At 57.9% G+C, this 18,187-nt stretch overlaps 1 protein-coding gene across 1 annotated transcript in view; it reads left to right on the top strand.

The window, feature by feature from the left end:
• The window catches only part of HS3ST6 (heparan sulfate-glucosamine 3-sulfotransferase 6), a 46,920-nt gene extending 40,321 nt beyond the window's left edge, over positions 1 to 6,599 (top strand). The window contains exon 2 of the mRNA XM_026095136.2: positions 5,819 to 6,599. Within this exon, the coding sequence (XP_025950921.2) occupies positions 5,819 to 6,437 (619 nt within the window). The 3' untranslated portion in view covers positions 6,438 to 6,599. The remainder of the gene's footprint in view (positions 1 to 5,818) is intronic.
• The last annotated feature ends 11,588 nt before the right edge of the window (positions 6,600 to 18,187 follow it).

Here is an 18,187-nt window from a genome sequence, read left to right on the forward strand (position 1 = left end):
CTCTTGCACTTTGGGTGATGGCTTGGAAGCTGTCAGCTGTGCTCCGGACTGTCCCCCCGCGCAGCATCCCAGAAACGCTCCCCGTCCCATGGATCGGCAGTGAAGGGCCCGGGGAGCAACGGCAGCTGCAGGGATTTTTTGGGGGGCTGCTGCATGAAGCCCGGGTGAAGCCCGCTGCGAGCCGACCCCGTGGTCCGGGCAGCCCGTGCACGCGCTTCCCCTTGGCTCCGCCAGGCCCCGGCACGGGGGAAGCTCCCGCTCCGGAGTCCCGTTTATCAGTGAATTTGGCCTCAGACAGACGCATCCATCACCGTAGGCTCGTTCCTGGGCGAAGCTCTTCTGCAGCAAAATCATCCCAGACGCGGGGAATCATGAAGCAATTAACCCCGCAGAGTTATGCCGGCCCGGCTTTTTGAAGCCGGCTTTGGTTACCTGCCCGCTGTGGCTGTTAATCTGTGTTTAATGCAGCTCTCTGCGTTTTTATCAGCGCTGTGACTTATTGCACCGTGCTACCTCGGCGGAGGGGGTGATTAATCTAACGAGGGCCCCCGGAGACTGCAGTTAATCTGCGGTTTCCCTTGGACTGCAGTCGAGGGTCCCGTCTCAGCGCGGTCCGGCGGCCCTCGGAAAGGCGCCTCGACCGATAGCAATTAGAGGATGTTACAGACGTGGGCTCGTTAGCTCGACCCTTCCGTGGCTGCTAATTGAAGCCCGGGGTCGCGCTGGGCTGCGCGCAGCGGTACGGGAGCAATTAGGCAGCCTCGGCGTGAGCAGGTCCCGGAGGCCGACGCGGAGCGATGCTCTTGGCTTCGCGGCGTCTCTGATGCATGTTCCTGCTTCTGGACCGCTGTGATCTCTCCAAACGTTAACAACTTCACGTGTTGCGTATCTCTACGTAGGAAACCCTCTTCTGATGCCTATCAAATGTCAGTCACTTTAATATTTATTAAAAATCGAAATTTATCAGCTTAATAGAGAGGCAGAAGTGTTTTATCCCTCCTCGCGGGCGTTCTCTCGCCTCTTAAAATGTGAATTCCTTCCAAGGCTGCTGGAGCGCTCCATCATCCGAATATCTCGCACGTACCTGTAGGCAATACTTAGCATTCAAAGACATTCTCTTAAGGTCAATAAGAATTAACTGTAAATTTAATTAAAGTTTCCAGTGCTTTTGCTAAAGTGGAGCATAATAGAAGCCTGCTCTTTTATTTGCCAGTTTAAGCCAGACCTGGAGAGAGACAAGGGTTATCAATAATTAACTGGGGTAATTTAGGGGAAAGTATTAGGGAGTTAATGAAAATGCGAAATAGCGTAATTATCTTGGGAGTAGCTGGGAGTTTGTGCGATCGGGCTGCTGAGGAGGAGGACGTGTCGCACGATTAACTTTGGGGGGTTGTTGCTCCTGATGCGGCCCCCGAATGACGTCAGGACGGAGTTTTCCACCTCCAACCTGCCCGGAGCAGACGGTGGCTCTGGGTTAAACTTGAGGGGTTTCAACCAAGGCAGCTAGCGAGTGGGTGCCTTGTTGGCACCGAAAATCGGGTGATTTCCAAATGGGTTGGTGAATTTTTCTCAAAACCCAGCAGTCCGCGAATTTTTCGGGCCGCCCGCGTGCGCTCTGCTCTGCCTGCTGGTAGATCCTGGCCTGATCAGTGACCCTGGGTCTCCTTTTTTTTTTAATTTGCACCTCACCTGCTGTAAGAAATGTCTTGGGTGAGATTTTTGCAGTTCCAGATGCCCATGCTAGTGTAGCCGGCTTTAAGGAAAGCACTGCTATCGCAAAGATATTACACATGGCCTCTGCTTGTTACCAAATCTTACGGATTTCCTCTCAAGTTTGTATTTTAGGGAATGCAGCTACGGCAACTAAAACGAATGCAAGCCGTCGTCTTTTGCAGAAGCTGAGCAGCGGCGTGAGTCCCCAAGCTCCGCTGAGAGCAGCTCCGGCTTGCCGTGCAGACACTGGGCAGAGCAGCGGTTCGGGGGACGCGGACCCGTCGGTGTCTCGGGGGACGCCGTCCCGAACGGTTTCCGTCTGATGATAAAGGTTTCCTTGCACGTGCAGCAGAGCGACTGGCTTCGCTCCCAAGCCCACGTTTGCTGAGGGGTGTTTTCATGTTGGTGAGCAGCACGTGGAAAGAATTGTTTTCCCGTTCGGAAAGATCGGCGGCATCCCGGGAAAGCACAGGAGACCAGCGTAAATTCCTCAGCGAGTCGGCACAGAGAAGTGCACAGAGCAGCCTGGCAAACGTTATGGCTGGTTTCTGAATTTAATGAGGATTAAACGTGTCTCGCTGGCTTGTCCTGGCGGGGGGAGCCCGGCGGCGGGTCTGAGGGGCGCTGCGAGCGCCCGGGAGAGCTGCGGTTCCTCTGCAGACAGCCCGGCCCCTTCCGAAAACGCGGGCTGCCGTTCGGGGGGCAGAGCACGCTCCGGGGAGGCCGGAGGCCACGGGGCTGGGCGCCCGGGCGTGCCGCAAGTCCCGAGGACGGGAGAAAGCAGCAGCCTGCCCCTCGGCCGTGCCGGTGGCCGTGCAGCCCCGCTGCCGCGAGTCGGCCCCTCTGGCCTGCTCCTGCCTCGGCAAGCGCAAACGCGGGTTGTTCGGGAGGAAAAGGTGCTGGAAAGGGTGGGGAAACACCCAAAATCTGCCCCGGGAGGCACTCAGGGCACCACTGCTCCTAGTGCTCCTCAGCAGCAGCAGAGCTGGGGATGGACGAGCGACTCTGCAAATCTGGCAGTGTAAGAAAAAGGAAAAAAGAGAAAAAAGAAAGCCACAAGCGGCTTTCGCCTCCCAGCTGGGGGAGGGAGCTGCGCGGGGCCCAGCACTACTCGCAAATGCTTTTAATAAAGTGTTCTTTCCTGCGTCCAGGGGAAAAAACCCGAAAACCTCAAGCCTTTCCCCATTACATAAGGAACAGATGCGGCGGGGTAGAGCCCTGGCTCGCAGACGGCACGACCTGCGCTGCCGCGGGAGCCCCGCCGGGGACCCCGCGCCCCCCCCCAAGGCAAGACCCCGCCAGTGCCGCTGCTCCTGCCCGGAGCCGGCCGGCCGTGCCGCGGGGCATCGAGGGGAATGATCGGATCCCCAAAGCTCGGCCAGTTTTGGGGGGGCTGTGGCCAGCCGGGCAGCCCGGGAAGCAGGCTGCTTGATGCGGCGCTACCTCCCTTCGCTGGGAAGGGGAAGGTGCCGGGGGCTCATCAGAGGGAGCTCCAGAAAGTCGCTGGTTTGATGCAAGGGAATGCTGAAAGTCGCTGGCTTAATGCAAGGGAACTCCAGAAAGTCACTGGTTTAATGCAAGGGAGCTCCAGAAAGTCGCTGGTTTAATGCAAGGGAGCTCCAGAAAGTCGCTGGTTTAATGCAAGGGAACTCCAGAAAGTCACTGGTTTAATGCAAGGGAGCTCCAGAAAGTCGCTGGTTTAATGCAAGGGAGCTCCAGAAAGTCGCTGGTTTAATGCAAGGGAACTCCAGAAAGTCACTGGTTTAATGCAAGGGAGCTCCGGAAAGTCACTGGTTTAATGCAAGGGAGCTCCAGAAAGTCGCTGGTTTAATGCAAGGGAGCTCCAGAAAGTCGCTGGTTTAATGCAAGGGAACTCCAGAAAGTCACTGGTTTAATGCAAGGGAGCTCCAGAAAGTCGCTGGTTTAATGCAAGGGAGCTCCAGAAAGTCGCTGGTTTAATGCAAGGGAGCTCCAGAAAGTCGCTGGTTTAATGCAAGGGAGCTCCAGAAAGTCGCTGGTTTAATGCAAGGGAATGCTGAAAGTCGCTGGTTCGATGCAAGGGAGCTCCAGAAAGTCACTGGTTTAGTGCAAGGGAGCTCCAGAAAGTCACTGGTTTAATGCAAGGGAGCTCCGGAAAGTCGCTGGTTCGATGCAAGGGCAGGAGAGCGCCGGCGGGGCCGGGTGTGCAGTCCGCTGCAGCGAGGGCACACAGAAACTGGTCCCCTGCCAGGTTTAAGAAACGGCGGCTTTAATCTCCCTCCTTTTCCTTCGTGTCAGTGGGATAGTTGGAGGCAGAGGAGCGAGGGAGCTGTCACGGCACCCATTAGTTGCGTCGACGGGGCGGAAGCGCTGCCCGGCCCCGGCACCTCCCTCTCCCGGGAGCAGCAGTTTGGCTCCCAGTGAAGCCTCATTTTTCCCATTGCTGCTTTGCTTCGTTATTGATAGTTTCACGGGTTCCTTTGCATTTGCTGGGACGTAAAGCCAGCCTCGAGAGGGGCCCGGGGGGTGGCCGCGGGGGCGAGACTTGGGCTGGACATTCATGGGTGCTGGGGGGCCGGGGTTGGCGGTGCGGGGGGCTCGGGTGAGCCAGGAGCACCAGTCTGCCCAGTGGCACCTGCCTACTGGGTTAAGCGCTTTGCAGTCTGCTCAGAAAAGCACTAAGTCGGAGCAAAGCGTGCGGCTGTTTATTTGTGCATGCAATTAGACGTGCAGTTTTTATGCTAGAAAAACCGGTTGCAGCGGCTTGGTCGTTTTCCACAGCGTGAAGCGAATCTCTGGCGGCCCCGAATCGCTCCGCTCCGGGGAGGCAGCCCCGCTCGGGCGGCGGTGCGGGATGCACGCGCTGCGGGGACGGCAGGGACGGAGGCCCCGGCTCGCAGGCTGGAGGCCGCGCGCTGCCGTGCACCGCTGGGCTCCCCTCGCCCTGCGCTGACGCTGACGTGCCCGGGCGGCTTCTGCGGCAATTAAAGCCTCATTAAAGTGCACGAGGGAACGATCGGGGCCGTGAGTTTTACCCTGCACAAAGGCTGGGCCCTGAGCGGTTTTCTGCCCTTTTTTTTCTGGAGGAAACAGCCCTTTCCTGGCCTGAGCTGCTGGCTGGAGGCCGGGGCAGCCGGAGCCCCGCGGTGCTCTGCCGGGGCAGCGCCTGGCAGCCTCATGGGCACCTGCTCCCGCGCTGTGCCCACCCGCTCCCAGCCCTGCTGCAATGTCCTATCCCTACTGCAATGTCCCATTCCCGCTGCCCTGTCCCATCCCTGCTGCAATGTCCCATCCCTGATACCGTGTCCCATCCCTGCTGCAGCGTCCCATTCCCACTGCAATGTCCTATCCCTGATACCGTGTCCCATTCCCACTGCAATGTCCTATCCCTTCTGCAATGTCCCATCCCCACTGCAATGTCCCGTCCTCACTGCAATGTCCCATCCCCGCTGCCATGTCCCATCCCCACTGCAATGTCCCATCCCTTCTGCAGTGTCCCATCCCCGCTGCCATGTCCCATCCCTGCTGCCATGTCCCATCCCTGATACCGTGTCCCATTCCCACTGCAATGTCCCAGCCCTTCTACAATGTCCCATCCCTGCTGCAGTGTCCCATCCCCACTGCAATGTCCCATCCCCATTGCAATGTCCCATCCCTTCTGCAGTGTCCCATCCCCGCTGCCATGTCCCATCCCTGATACCGTGTCCCATTCCCACTGCAATGTCCCAGCCCTTCTACAATGTCCCATCCCTGCTGCAATGTCCCGTCCCCGCTGCCGCGTCCCGTTCCCGCAGGGCTCCCCTCCGCCCTGCCCCGCTGGCAGCCCCACGCAAGCACTCCCCGCCTCTGGGTCCCGGCGGCCCGGCTCGGCCCCGGCATCGCCCCGGCGCTCCGGCAGCTCGAGCTGGCACCGGACTCGAGTCCCAGGCAGCTGCCGGCAGCAGCGGCTCCTCGGCCACTGCTGGTGTTACCGGCTTTTTCTCCAGTAAATCCCCAAAAAGGCAGCGAACAAACGTGGGAGGAAGCACCGTCTCCGCTGGCCTGGTCTGGCCTCAGAGCGGTCGCGGCCCCCGCGAATCCCCCTCGTCGTCCCCGAGCCCTGACCGCCGCCCCTTCCTCTCCGCAGGAGCCTGATGCCGCGGACGATGGAGGGGCAGATCACCATGGAGAAGACGCCCAGCTACTTTGTGACCAAGGAGGCTCCCCGGCGGATTTACAACATGTCCCGGGACACGAAGCTGATCGTGGTGGTGAGGAACCCCGTCACCAGGGCCATCTCGGACTACACGCAGACGCTCTCCAAAAACCCCGCCATCCCCAGCTTCCAGGCCCTGGCCTTCAAGAACGTCAGCACGGGCCTCATCGACACGACCTGGAGCGCCGTGCGGATCGGGATCTACGCCAAGCACCTGGACAACTGGCTGCGGTACTTCCCGCTCTCCAAGTTCCTCTTCGTCAGCGGCGAGAGGCTCGTGAGCGACCCGGCGGGGGAGATGGGCCGCGTCCAGGACTTCCTGGGGCTCAGGAGGGCCGTGACGGACCAGCACTTCTATTTCAACGAGACCAAGGGCTTCCCCTGCCTGAAGAAGCCGGAGGGCGGCAGCAGGCCCCGCTGCCTGGGCAAGTCCAAGGGACGGCCTCACCCGAAAATCGACCTGCGGGTGGTCCAGCGCCTGCAGGACTTCTACAGACCCTTCAACATGAAGTTCTACCAGATGACGGGGCAGGACTTCGGGTGGGACTGAGCCGCCCCTCGGACCAGCCCCTGCCTCGCTCTAATTTATATCGGACCTCTTCCGGCGAGAAACGGACCCGCACGGAGTAGAGAGAAATATTTAAGAAATAAAAACACAGGTGACCCCTCTGCCCCCCCCTTCCCCAACCAGATTAAATATTCTTCCGTATAAGCCTCGCTGAGCTCCGTGAACCGTGCCCGCGGGCGGCTGGCGAGCGGGAGCGGGAGGGTGCCGGGCGCCTCCGTCGCCGCGATCCGCGGAAAAGGCCCTGGGAAGCAGCGGGGCCTCTCGGCCGTGTTCCCAGCCGCGAGATCCAGCGCTGGGCCGGGGCTGCGGCTGCTCGGCTCCCCTGGGCTCCGGGTGGCTCCTGACGGCTGAGGTTTTGGCCCCTTCCAGCAAAGAGGGGGGAAAAAAATGTAATTTATATTTACTAAAGAGCACGTGGGCCCTGTGCTGCTTTTGGGGGAGTCGGTGGATTTTCCCACTGACTTTACAGCAACCACTATCAAGCTCAGATTGTTAATTTTTTATATGCATACATACATACATACATATATGACATTCAGTGCTAATTGCCCTTTGTTTTTTCCCTTGCTGTTGGCCGTGTCAGGCCAGCCTCTACGTTTCCCATCAGTTTTTTTCCTGGCTTTCGCACGTCCAGAGCCACCTCCTGCCAGAGGAGCCGCGAAGGCGACGGCGGAGCGCGCCGTCCTCCCCGCGCCGCTTTTCACCAGGTTTCCTGTTCTGTTTATGAGGGTTTATGAAAGCGTTTGCAAAACTGAAACGCTAAATCTGGGGCCCAAGTGGTTTCTGGGCGTTCTTGCATGCGGGGAGGCAGCGTCACGGTTCCTGCCGGGTCCCTGGTTTTGCAGCTTGTTCTCCACCTTGCTGGCTGGTTTTTATGGAATTGAATTTCCACCCTGAGCACGGGCACGGACTGCCGTTCCGTGAGTCTGGCTGGCCGGCAAACCCTGAGCACGGGGTATTTTTACAGACTGAAAATGGTCTGGGAGAATTTCCCCGTTAAGGAAAGCAATTAAGAGCAGTAGCTCTGAGTAGCTGCCAGGGCTGGGGCTGGGGGGGGGGGAGCTGCCCCCCACACACCTTCCCCTGCTCGCGGCGTAACCCAGCTGGGGAAGCAGGGACCCTCGGGATGAAAATCCCCGGAGTTTCCCAAGACGCCCCGCAAGCAGAAGCCCCAAACTTTGACCTTCCTGTTCAACGAGCCCAACAGGTTTTCAGGTCTGCAGCCCTAACGGGCCAGCGCGGGAGGCTGCAGAAATTAGTTTGAACTGCCTTGACTACTTTTCCCTTAATTAAAGATGGGGAAAACACTTAATTAACCTTCAATATCTTATTAGTGACTTGTGTTTGTCTCTGTAATGAGCTAATTACGTGCTTCCGAGGGCCCCCAGGCCCTGCTTTGTCTGCGGGTCGCTCCGGCTCGGCGTCTCTCCCTCGTGCCGCGTGCCGGGAGCTGCCGTCCCGCCAGGCGCCGTGGCCGTGCCGGGGCTGCCGGGGGCCCGGGGGCTTTTCAGGCTGGATGGTAGGTGCATGGGGAACTGGGATGCTTAAGCAGACCAGTGCCCAGGGCTGAGCGCTGGGCCGGTTTTCTCCTGTGCATCCCCAGCATCCCCGCGGCACGGCTGCGGCGGCTTCAGTGGGACCCTGCCCGCAGCCCAGCGGCAGCCGTGGGGCTGAGCGAGGAGGAGGAGGAGGAGGAGGAGGAGGAGAAAGAGGAGGAGAGGGGCACCCGGGCCCAGAGCCCCACTCCCCCCGCCCGCGCAGCAGCCCCGGGCGCCGGGATGCCGCCGGCCGCGGAGCCCCGGGGCTGGAAGTGCCCCGGCCGCCGACCCGCTGGGGGTTGGATGTTGGAGCCGCCGGAGCCCCTTGTCCGCGGCGCTGGCAGCTCCGCGTGATGGACTGCACTCCGCTTGTTTAGGTTTTGTTTCCAGCCACGACATTCGACCAAATTATTCTCCACGAAGGGCTTTAAAGTTTCCCAAGTGCCTGTGAAAGCCTGGAAATGCTGATAGTGATCCTATTTCTCAGCTGAGTGACTACATTCAGCCCGAGCCATATTGATATGCAAAACGTTAAGGGTCCTGGGTCTAAAGATGGTTTCTGTCTGCCCTGTGAAAGGGAGCCATACTTTTTTAAAGCCCGGGCCTTTCTAAAGCCGCACAATGCCATATAGACTATGCCATTTAAAGCATCTGAAGCGACCCAAAATGTATTGAAAGCTTGCTTTGCAGACTCATTAAGACTACTCAATAGGTTCTGGCAAATACCGTGCCAGGACTGACCGCACGGATTAAGACTTTTGAAGTGTTACACAAACCCCCTGCTTAAACTAATTGCTGCCCCACGGCTCCCGAGGTCAAGTATTTGTATTCATGGCCCCCGAGAGGAGCCACTTGTGGGTCTGCCCAGGTGAAGCCTGCGCTCCGTGCGACGGAGACAATGGCAGCGGCTCGGCAGCGGCAGGGGAAGGTCGCGGGCTGCGCGGGCGCGATCTCCCGGGTCTCGCCCCCACCGCGCTCCCGGCTCTGTCCCGTGGCCGGTTTTGGGTCGCGGCTCTCGTTTTCAAGGGAGATGGTTGCAAATGGGGCGAAGCCCCCCGAGATGGCTGCTTCGCCTGCAGCTCCATCAGCGTCTTGGTGGAGCTGCTCCGCGGTGGCCGGCCGGGATGGACGGGACCTCAGCATTCAGGGCCTGGCTGGGCACAGCTTAAATGTGCTTCTGCGTGTGCTCTAGTTTAGCAACCATTTCTGTGGTCTGTCAGCTACTGACACCCTCTTGAAGGGATTTTGGAGCCGGTTCCTTGGATTCGGCGGCTGTCGGGATGGATGCGCTAAGAGGAAGCATCTGACATTGGATTCCCAAAGCAGGAGGAAGGCGCTGAGGGAGGGTTTCCCTGCGCGGTCCCAGCATCGCTCCGGCTGCAGCCCGTGGGAAAGCACGGCACCCTGCGAAATCCAGTCCCCGAGGCGCCCACCGCGGCAGCCCGCCTTAGCGCCGACGCGATCTTGGGAAACTGCTGCTACGCGGGAAACCAGGCCCCGTTATCCCACGGCAGCCGCTGCAGCCCCGGGCCATGCTCCCAGCACCCTGCGCGGAGGCGTTCCCGCGGGCGCAGGATCGATCCTTTGGGAGCCCTGCAGCCGGGCAGCCCCGGCCCTCGAGGGCTTTAGCCATCGCCGGCACTTACTGAGCAAAACCGGGATGTGAAGGTGCCCGTTGGGTGGTCGTGTCCCGGCCCCTGCCAGGGCAGCGCCGGCTCTCACGCGTCCGCTCCCGGGGCCGAGGGGGCTCCTGTCCCCAGCAGGACGGGGGTCCCCTCCCCTGCCAGCGTAACACGTGTTTCTCATGTCTGTGCAGCCTTCGTCGTGGCTGCCATGCAGGCCTCATCAGAAAAGCAAATCCAAGGAAGATCAGCAGCTGATTTCCTGACTTTCACACTTCCCTGGTCGCAGGCAGTGGAAAATCTAACCTGGAACAGGGACTGGCGGCCATGGGCGAATTTTTAACCCCCTTTGCAGCGTGTTTTGACGCGGGTGTTGGGTGCATACGAGCTGCCACAAGCTGAGCACACGCAGAATAACCTCTGCAGTTTTCCGCACAGGATCCCGGAGAATAAAGGTGCAAAACCCTGTTGCCGAGCTGCATCGACGTCTGCTGTGTTTGCTAGTGAGCACAGCGGGGGGGGGGGGGGGGCCGGGAAGGGCAGGAGCCTGGCAGTGCTGCAGGGCTCGTGCAGCCCCTGAAACGGCCTCCCCGGTGCCGGGCCTGGGTGTCGGGGTGCTCCCGGGGGCCGTGGTCCCCCTCGGAGCATCCCTCGGGCACGGGGCCGCCCTGGCACCGAGCACGGCCCCCGAGCAGCGGCCGGCCCCGCCAGCACTGCTGGCCGCTGCGGGAGGTGGGAGCACAGCACCGAGCCCTCGCCCCCCCCGGGCTGGCGGTGCTGCCTTTGCCCAGTGCGCGCCCCGGTCGCGGCAAGGCTGCTCCTGGGCGTCCCAGGTGATTCACGTGAGCAAGCAGCCGGGATTGCATCCACAACGGTCTGGGAGAGGAAAAGCTCCTTTCCCAGCCCGGGGCATCCCAGCTGCCGCCCCACGGGCTGCGATCACCCATTGCACAAGGGGAGCAGATTTTGGACACGGCTGGCCCGTTGCAGCAGAAAGGAGCCCTGCATGCATAGGTGGAGCGCTTCCCCTTGCTCCTGCACGCGCATCGGGCTTTGTCTTTGATTGGAAACAGTGATACCTTGTCTAGCGGAGTCTGCCGATATGTATCAATGGGAAACTAAAGGGCAAACCCCTGGGAAAGGGGCTTGTGCAACCGCCAGCCTCTAATTAGGGGTCACCGGCTGGTCGGCGTTGCTTCGCCGTATCGGAGCAGTTTGGGAGCAATGCGCTGCCCGGAGTCACCTGCTTAAAATCCAGCACCGCGCGTTTCCCATTGCCTTTGCTCTGGAAATCCAGGAAACCTGGCAGCTGTCCCGCTCGGGGGCCTCCGCTCCGAGCTGCGAAATGCCCCGCTTTCCAGCGAAAGAAACCCTCAACGGTCCCGTGATCAAAGCCGGGGCTGAGCGCCGCAGCCGCTGAATGCCACCGTCCTCCTCCTCCCCCGGGCCGGCGCGGCCCCGCTCACAACAGCTCTCCCAGCTTGAAACCCCCGGCTGTCAGCTCCGATGACATGGTCAGCGCCGCGGCTCCCTCCACTTCCACCGTGCGCCTTTATCTGCGGGAAAAGTCACAATAAGAGCGAAAATGCAACTTTAATCCTGCAGCACTACGGCGGGGGGGAGCGGGGTGCCGGGGCAGTGCAGCGGGCAAAGGGGACCGGCATCGTGCTCCCCGCCCGGAGCTGCCCAGGACTGCCGGGGTTATTTACCGCTCCGATCAATAAACCCCCCGGCAGCCGGCCGTATCTCAGCGCGATGCTCCCCGTGCGCCATGACTGTGTTTCAGGAGCATAAATAACACCGGTGCATCAGCAGAAATTAAAAGCAAACAGATAAAACGCGGAATGATTTACACCGAAGCCGAAGTGGAGGGGGAGGGAGGAAGCGAGCAGGGCCGGGAGCACGCGAGCCCCCTCCCCTCCGGCAGCGTTGGAGCATCCCCGCGGCAGTGGTGCTGCGGGCCGTCCCTGCAAACCGGCGGCAGGGGAAGCCGCTTTGCGGCCGACTTTGCTCTGCTGACAAAAAAAAGAGTCTTGACACTGCAAGCGCCGTTAAAATCCCACCGACACAATTATCTATTGGAAGATGTATTGATCTGGAAGCAATAGCAACATGCTGCCGAAAGGCCAAGGGTGCAGGGATGTGACAGCTCCATAGGTGCAACCTGGGCTTGCCGCTCTTGGGCCTGATCCTGCCTGGGTGCTCAGCAGCCTGACCGCGGCTGGGTTAACCCCGCGATGCGATAGGTACCACGGTGGTCTTTGCCCCCCAGGGCCGCCCTGGTGCTGCTGCCTTGGCGTCAGGGCCGACACCGCGGAGGAGCAGCCGCGGGCTGAAGCCGCTCTCCCCACCGGCTGCTCCGGGCAGGCACGGCGTGCACTTGTCCGTGTCTTTGGAGACCTTTGCAAAATGTCAGCCCTGCAAGCAGCGTGGCCGGTAATTGCATGATCCGGCCCCTCGGAAGATGGGGATGATGGACAGACGCATGCCGGCACTGGCACGTGCGGCTGCTGCTGCGCTCTGCTCGGCGTCCCTGCGGGACCAGGGACCTTGGTGAGGGTCCTGTGGGCTCTGCGGGGAAGGAGGGTTTTCATGGCCCCTCGTGCCGGGGAGCTACCGAGAGCGCTAAGCGCGGGGGCAGCGATGCTCCCGCCCCGGGTGCAGCCCCAGCTGGGGACCGGCCTCGGGACGCGCCGGGCCACCGAGGAGCTGGGCACCAAGGACGGACGTTGCCTGTGCACACACTGGGGACACCTTCTCCCGCGAAGGGCTGGGGCGAGCGGCAGCACCGCCTTTTTTAGGGACTGAGCACTGCTTTACGTTGCTGCTGGTGAGCAGCTCCTGCAGGTCGCAGCACACGGGCACCGGCGTTTGGGGACACTGCAGGGCCACCACCATCTGCATTAGCCCTCCTGGATGAATCATGTCCCAGGGACTCTCCAGCCCGGCTGAGGTCTGACGTGCTGTCCAGGCTCCCACAGCCACAGGAACTGCTGGCTGGATAGAGGATGGAGACCCACAGCAGCACCTCGGAGTGAAAAAGTGCAGCACGGGCTCAGCTTCCAGGGCAATTAGTGCATCCACCTGGGAGAGGACTGTTACGAGTGTCCCACCCATCGGAGCTGCTTCACCGGGGAGTGCAAACCCGCGCCAATCCCCGCCGGAGCCCGGCTCCCGGCCCCGGGCCCCTTCGCCTGGGAGGGCACCGCCACCGCAGCGCCGGCCCTCCAGGCAGCCACGGCGGGAAGAAACTCCCTGGAAGGATTTTAAGGAATTTATTTGGCAGGTTTTTAAAGGTAATTTTAACATGAAGGTTGAGCTGGAACATTTCTGCCTCGCTGGGCCGTTTCCACCGAGGAGCTGGCAGGAGGCAAGCTGCTGAGTGAGGAGCCAGCGCTGCCATATGGAGCTCTGCTCTGGCTGGTTGCTAAAGAGAAAAATCACGCAGGGCCGGGACTTGGCAGCCCCCCTCGGCAGAGACCACTTGTGCGAATAGATGTTACTCGTCGGCATCGCTCGGTGCTGCAGGATCTGGCCCCCGGTCATAAAGACGAACGGGATTTTTGGCCTCTGTTCAGCAAAGCACTCACACATGTGCTCAGCGGCAAGCGCGCGAGCGTCCCGGTGACTCCCCGGGAGAAAAGTCGTGCTTCAACGCACTCTTTGCTGGAGCTGCACTTCCATCCGACGTGCTTTGCGTGCGGTGGCTCTCCCCCCGCTTTGCCCGGGGGGAGCAGCCCCGTCCCCGTCCCGTCACACCGTGACCAGCCCGCGCGCCTCGGGAACGACGGGGCTGGTACCCAGGGCCACCAGAAAACCGCGCTGGGCAGCAGCGGCGTTCGCCACCGCCCTGGTGCCCGTGCACAGAGCTGCCGCGCGCCGGCATTGCCCAGCGCGAGCTGCACCCCGGCCGCCGCCTGCTTCGGAGCGGCCCAAAAAGTCGCATTGCAGATGGTGCCTGTTGGCACCAGGTCCCCCAGCCTGGCGGAGCGAGGAGCCCTGGGGACGGGGAGAGGCAGCGCGGCGGAGGACGGGTGCCGCGGGGAGGCTGAAGCCGGCCAGCAGTGCCGTGCGTTGTTTCCCAGCAGGGAAGAGCGGGGAAGAGGGAGGGGGGGATTCACTGCAGTGAACGCCAGGCATGTAAAGGTGATTGAGAGAAAACCATTTTTGTCTGTATTATTCCTAAGCAGTCGGCGGGAGCTTGTAGCCACGAGGTCCTCGGACGCCGAGCGTGGCAGAGGAGCCCAACGAAGCGTCCGGCGATGGAGTGATGGAGTCATCCATGGCCCTGTTAGGTGGGAGACGCTTTCGAGGGGCGTCAGAACTGAACGCTGCAAGTCACAAACCCATCGCTCGGGTCCCAGCCGGGCTCTCTGCCTTGCTCCGAAAGCGCGGCATCACCCACCATACGCGGGATGCCGAGCCGACGGCTCCGAGCTGCGCGGTGACAGCTGCGCCGCTGCTTCTGCACTCGTCCTTCACCCAACTCAGCGAGCTGCCGTGGCCCTACAGCAGGACACGTTTGGCCACCAGTGTCCATGCATGCCAGCGCCAGTCCCCCCTCATGTCATCAATGGGTGGTTAAGTACGTTAGCAAGCCGCGTGAATCGGGACGGCGATCACCCAGGCAAACGCTGGAGAAGGAAACGGTAATGCAGAGCAAGACGAGGACAAATTTAAGAGAATAGAGCAAACTCCTGTTGGATACGGAGCGTGTTGCCAAGTCAGTGAATCTGGATGTAGTTAGAGAGGTGTACAGTGCGCAGAAAAAGTCTGTAACGCTTTATTCCCGGGATATATATTTCCGGGACAAGCTGTTAGATTGACCTCTAGTGTTCGTTCCCGTAAGGGACGATTTCTGGAGAAAGCCCTGCTTTGACCGGGTCTCCTCTCCGCTGCCTTTCGAACAGACCTTGGGAGAAGCTTTGTTTTTTAATGGAGGAAAACTTAAGAAAAGGAATTTTCTAAACAGCCGCCTGACGGGCGGCCAGGCCCGCCGTGGAAACGGTGACACGCGATTACCTATAGGAAGGGGGCCGGCTGCGGTCCTGGCTCCCGCGGCGGTGGGAGGCTTGCCGCCGGCCAAGGGCGCAGCCGGCAGATCAAAGATATATATTTATGCTGGAAAGCTGAGCTTGGACGGATCATTTGGATTTCACTGATGCTCTGTTCACTGAATTTTGTGGTGAGGGAAAAATCTTATTTACTCGACGATTCCAGTTTTCCCTTGCAGTCATCCCCCATCTGCCTTTGAGAGTTATATCCTAAGCTTTCTCCCTTAAGCTAGTGAGAGAGACTGAGTTTTAGACTTGGTTGGAAACTAAAGCACGAGGTTGGGAGTGGTTCCCCCCACTTTTGTCGCTGGAAGACACTTTTCCAATATGTTCTAATTGCTGTTGCTGAGTCTCATGTTTCTGAAACTGAAATGCAGATATAATTTTTTTGGTTTTGGTTTCATTGATTTTGAATAGCTGAAAATGTTTGAATGGCAGCCAACCAGTTCTAAAGCTTTCTTTTTCCTCCAAAGCATTCTTCCCCAGTGTTAGGGAGTTGTCATTAAAACTATTTTTAATTGATGTATTTTCTAATTTATGATGTTTTCTTGGAAAATATTCATCATTAGTTTGCACAGAGAGGGAGGAGGAAATTCTGGTCTTAGGGAAAGTGATGAAAATCCAAGTAATTTCACTGACCACACTGAAATTATTTTGGAATGACACGGGGGAGGATTTAATCCCTAAAGCCTGAGGGCTACAACGTGGCTTGGAGGCTCCAAAAAGAAGCACTGTTCACCGCTGCAGTTTCAGGCAGGCTGACGAGCAGGCTGACGTCTGTAAAATCGCAGAGTCAAAGCCTCCTCTTCAGAAAAGCGAGGTAGGGTATCAGTCTGTGAACGGAGACAAGTAAAGTGAAGGTGTGCGTCAGTGTTTTCAGACAGCGAATTCCCGTGTGGATATCTTATTTTGACTTGTTGCAATAGTAAAGATACAGAGAAGGATTAATTCTGGGACATGTTTATTTGCAGTTTGTTGAAACTATATAGGCTACTTAATGCTAGCGATTATCTTAGATTTCAATCACGGTGTTTGCATTTTTGTTAAACTCTGCGACGGCTGCTTGATGTGAGCGTACTTCAGTGTACGGGCTAGCACCGACGGCTTGTTTTCCTCCTTGGTGTATGCCTGCTTGCCTGCGTTACGTGGTATTTCTGCTCCACCATTGCGCTAATGTTGCAGAAGGGATTAATTACTCTTGAAACAGTTCTGAATTGAACTTGCTGATGAACGGGCACCCAGGCCTGGCCGTGGAGGAGGACCACTTGCTTCCCCGGCACGGACCATTGCAGAAGTGGCACCAAGGCAGCCAGAACTAGCACAGGCTGCACTTAGGCTGAAATCAGCCGTGGTTCGTGTTCATTTTCATTTTAAAATAATTGCCATGTTGCTGCAGCTTCCTGAGCCGCGGGAGGCTGTGGCACTGCTCGGAGTGGGGAAATGCAACTGCAGCAGCACCGGGACGACACCAGCGCAGGGGACGAGGAGGGGGTACCCAGGGGACAGGAGGGGGTACCCAGGGCAAAGCAGGAGCCGGACAATTGCTCCCTGCAGTGCCGGGGAGAAGGTTTGGATTAAATATCCATTAATGCACTGAGCACCTGTTTGCTGCACCGGCACCTGCCCTACTTCTGCTAAAACTGTCCATCATTACCCCATCAGCACTCCCGATTCTCATCCAGTTCAGGTATCAGCTAAAGCCACTGAACAGTGAATACCTTTAATAATTTGCTGCTTTTAATGCATTCAGTCAGACCAATTACATAAAATTACAGGTCTGGCCGTTCCCTTTTACAGATTCTTTTGGTCCTAGGAATGTATAAATATTAAATGAGTCTGCGCAGTAAAAGCTGTGGATAGCGTAAAACTTGCAGAGCAAACATTGTGATGTGCTCTAGCTTTGAAGATCCTTTTAAAGATAAGACTGTCTTAAATGTCCCTACTATCGTGGAACTCAGCCGAGCTTCCCCTGCATGCAAACAATACTAATCGTTACATAACAAATTGCTAAGTGAATTACAAAATGCCATTTGCACTCCTTGACCATACTGATGAGTGTAATTTAAATAAATCCATTCACGAAGGCCTAATTAGCAGGGACCATTCAATTTGCAGCTGTGGATGGGAAGTCTGCTAATCACAGATTGAATCCAGCAGAGTGCTAAGTGCTGCTGATGTGCGTGAGAGTTAAAATCACTCAGACCTTTCCAGCAATCAAGTGCTAGAGCAGAAAAATAGTGATTTTATATTATCACCCTCCTGGAGGGGCTGGGGCTGGTACTAGTACTAGAGAAGGGAGTGGGCTGGAGGGGCCAGGGGCTCCTCGCTGCTGGCATGGTACCTGGCCTTTGGGAAGCAGCTTCTGGTCTTTTTCTTGCTCTGTTTTTCTAGCTGTCAAATGGTGATTAAAAATGCTGATTTTTTTTTTTTACAAACCACTTTGAGGTCAACTGAGCAGAAAAGCTTATTGTTTTTTGAGTAACTCTTGTTTTTACAGGCTCTCTTCAGTGTTTGTATTAATAATCCCTAACTTGGAGAAGCTGTTGATATTGTAAGTTAGCTGGACGTGTTCAGGTTAGGGTCGTTTATTATAAGCACCAATAAGGATGTTATGTGTTCGCAGTTGCCTATGGGGTCCCCGTTGCTGACTGTCCCCTGTGCTGCCAGGTGCTACAGGAAGGGCAAAATTCACCGGCGTCGTTGTGGGACAGGTAAGTCGAACAAATTCTCCTCTCAATATCTGCAAGTCTGGAATTCAGCATCTCATCACGTCTCCTGGTGAAATGACTCCGTTCTCACGTCCGCCACCATTGTGCCTCCGGCCGGATCGGCACATCTCCATGCGATGTGATCCTTTCCTGCCATTCCTCCCATTGAGACGTGCCCGATAACATCTTCCTAGCAGGAGCTATCATGGGAAAGTAAAATGTGGCTTTTCTTGAAACATAGGCATGCTGAAAATGGGAGCCGGGAGAGCGAAGTCAACCACAAGGCAAAACCACCCCATCATTAAGCGTCTATTCAGGCTGCCGTCGCGCCGGGACGGGGCACAACAGCACCCTTGTTCTAGCGGCTTTGAAACTGCACAAAGCCCGTGGCCCTGGCCGGGGGACCGCCGGCCGCGTCGGGTTTCACCTGCCCTTGGTGCCCGCAGGAAAGGAGCGAAAGCTGGACAAAACCTAAGGGAAGCAGTGTCTGCGCTGGCCAGGAGCACGGGATCCTAGCTCGATTCAGCAAAGCTCGACTGGTAACAGCGTTCGTGTCCCACCAAAACCTTGCTGAGATGTTAGACAAAGCCAAGACCTGCAGGTCCACGGGTTTTGATCTGCTTTTATCATCCTCTGCAGCGGTGAAGATGCCACAGACCTCATTTTGGGGATTTTTTTTTTTTTTTTTTTTTTTTTTTTTAACACGTTGCAGTCACAGTGGTAAGAAGCATACCCGTGCCTCTGCAAGCATTGGAAACCCATCAGCATGTTAATTATCTTCTGCTTGTTCATTAGCTTGATATAATTAAC

The sequence above is a fragment of the Dromaius novaehollandiae genome, chromosome 14 (assembly GCF_036370855.1).
Source record: "Dromaius novaehollandiae isolate bDroNov1 chromosome 14, bDroNov1.hap1, whole genome shotgun sequence".
Classification (NCBI taxonomy): Eukaryota; Metazoa; Chordata; class Aves; order Casuariiformes; family Dromaiidae; genus Dromaius; species Dromaius novaehollandiae.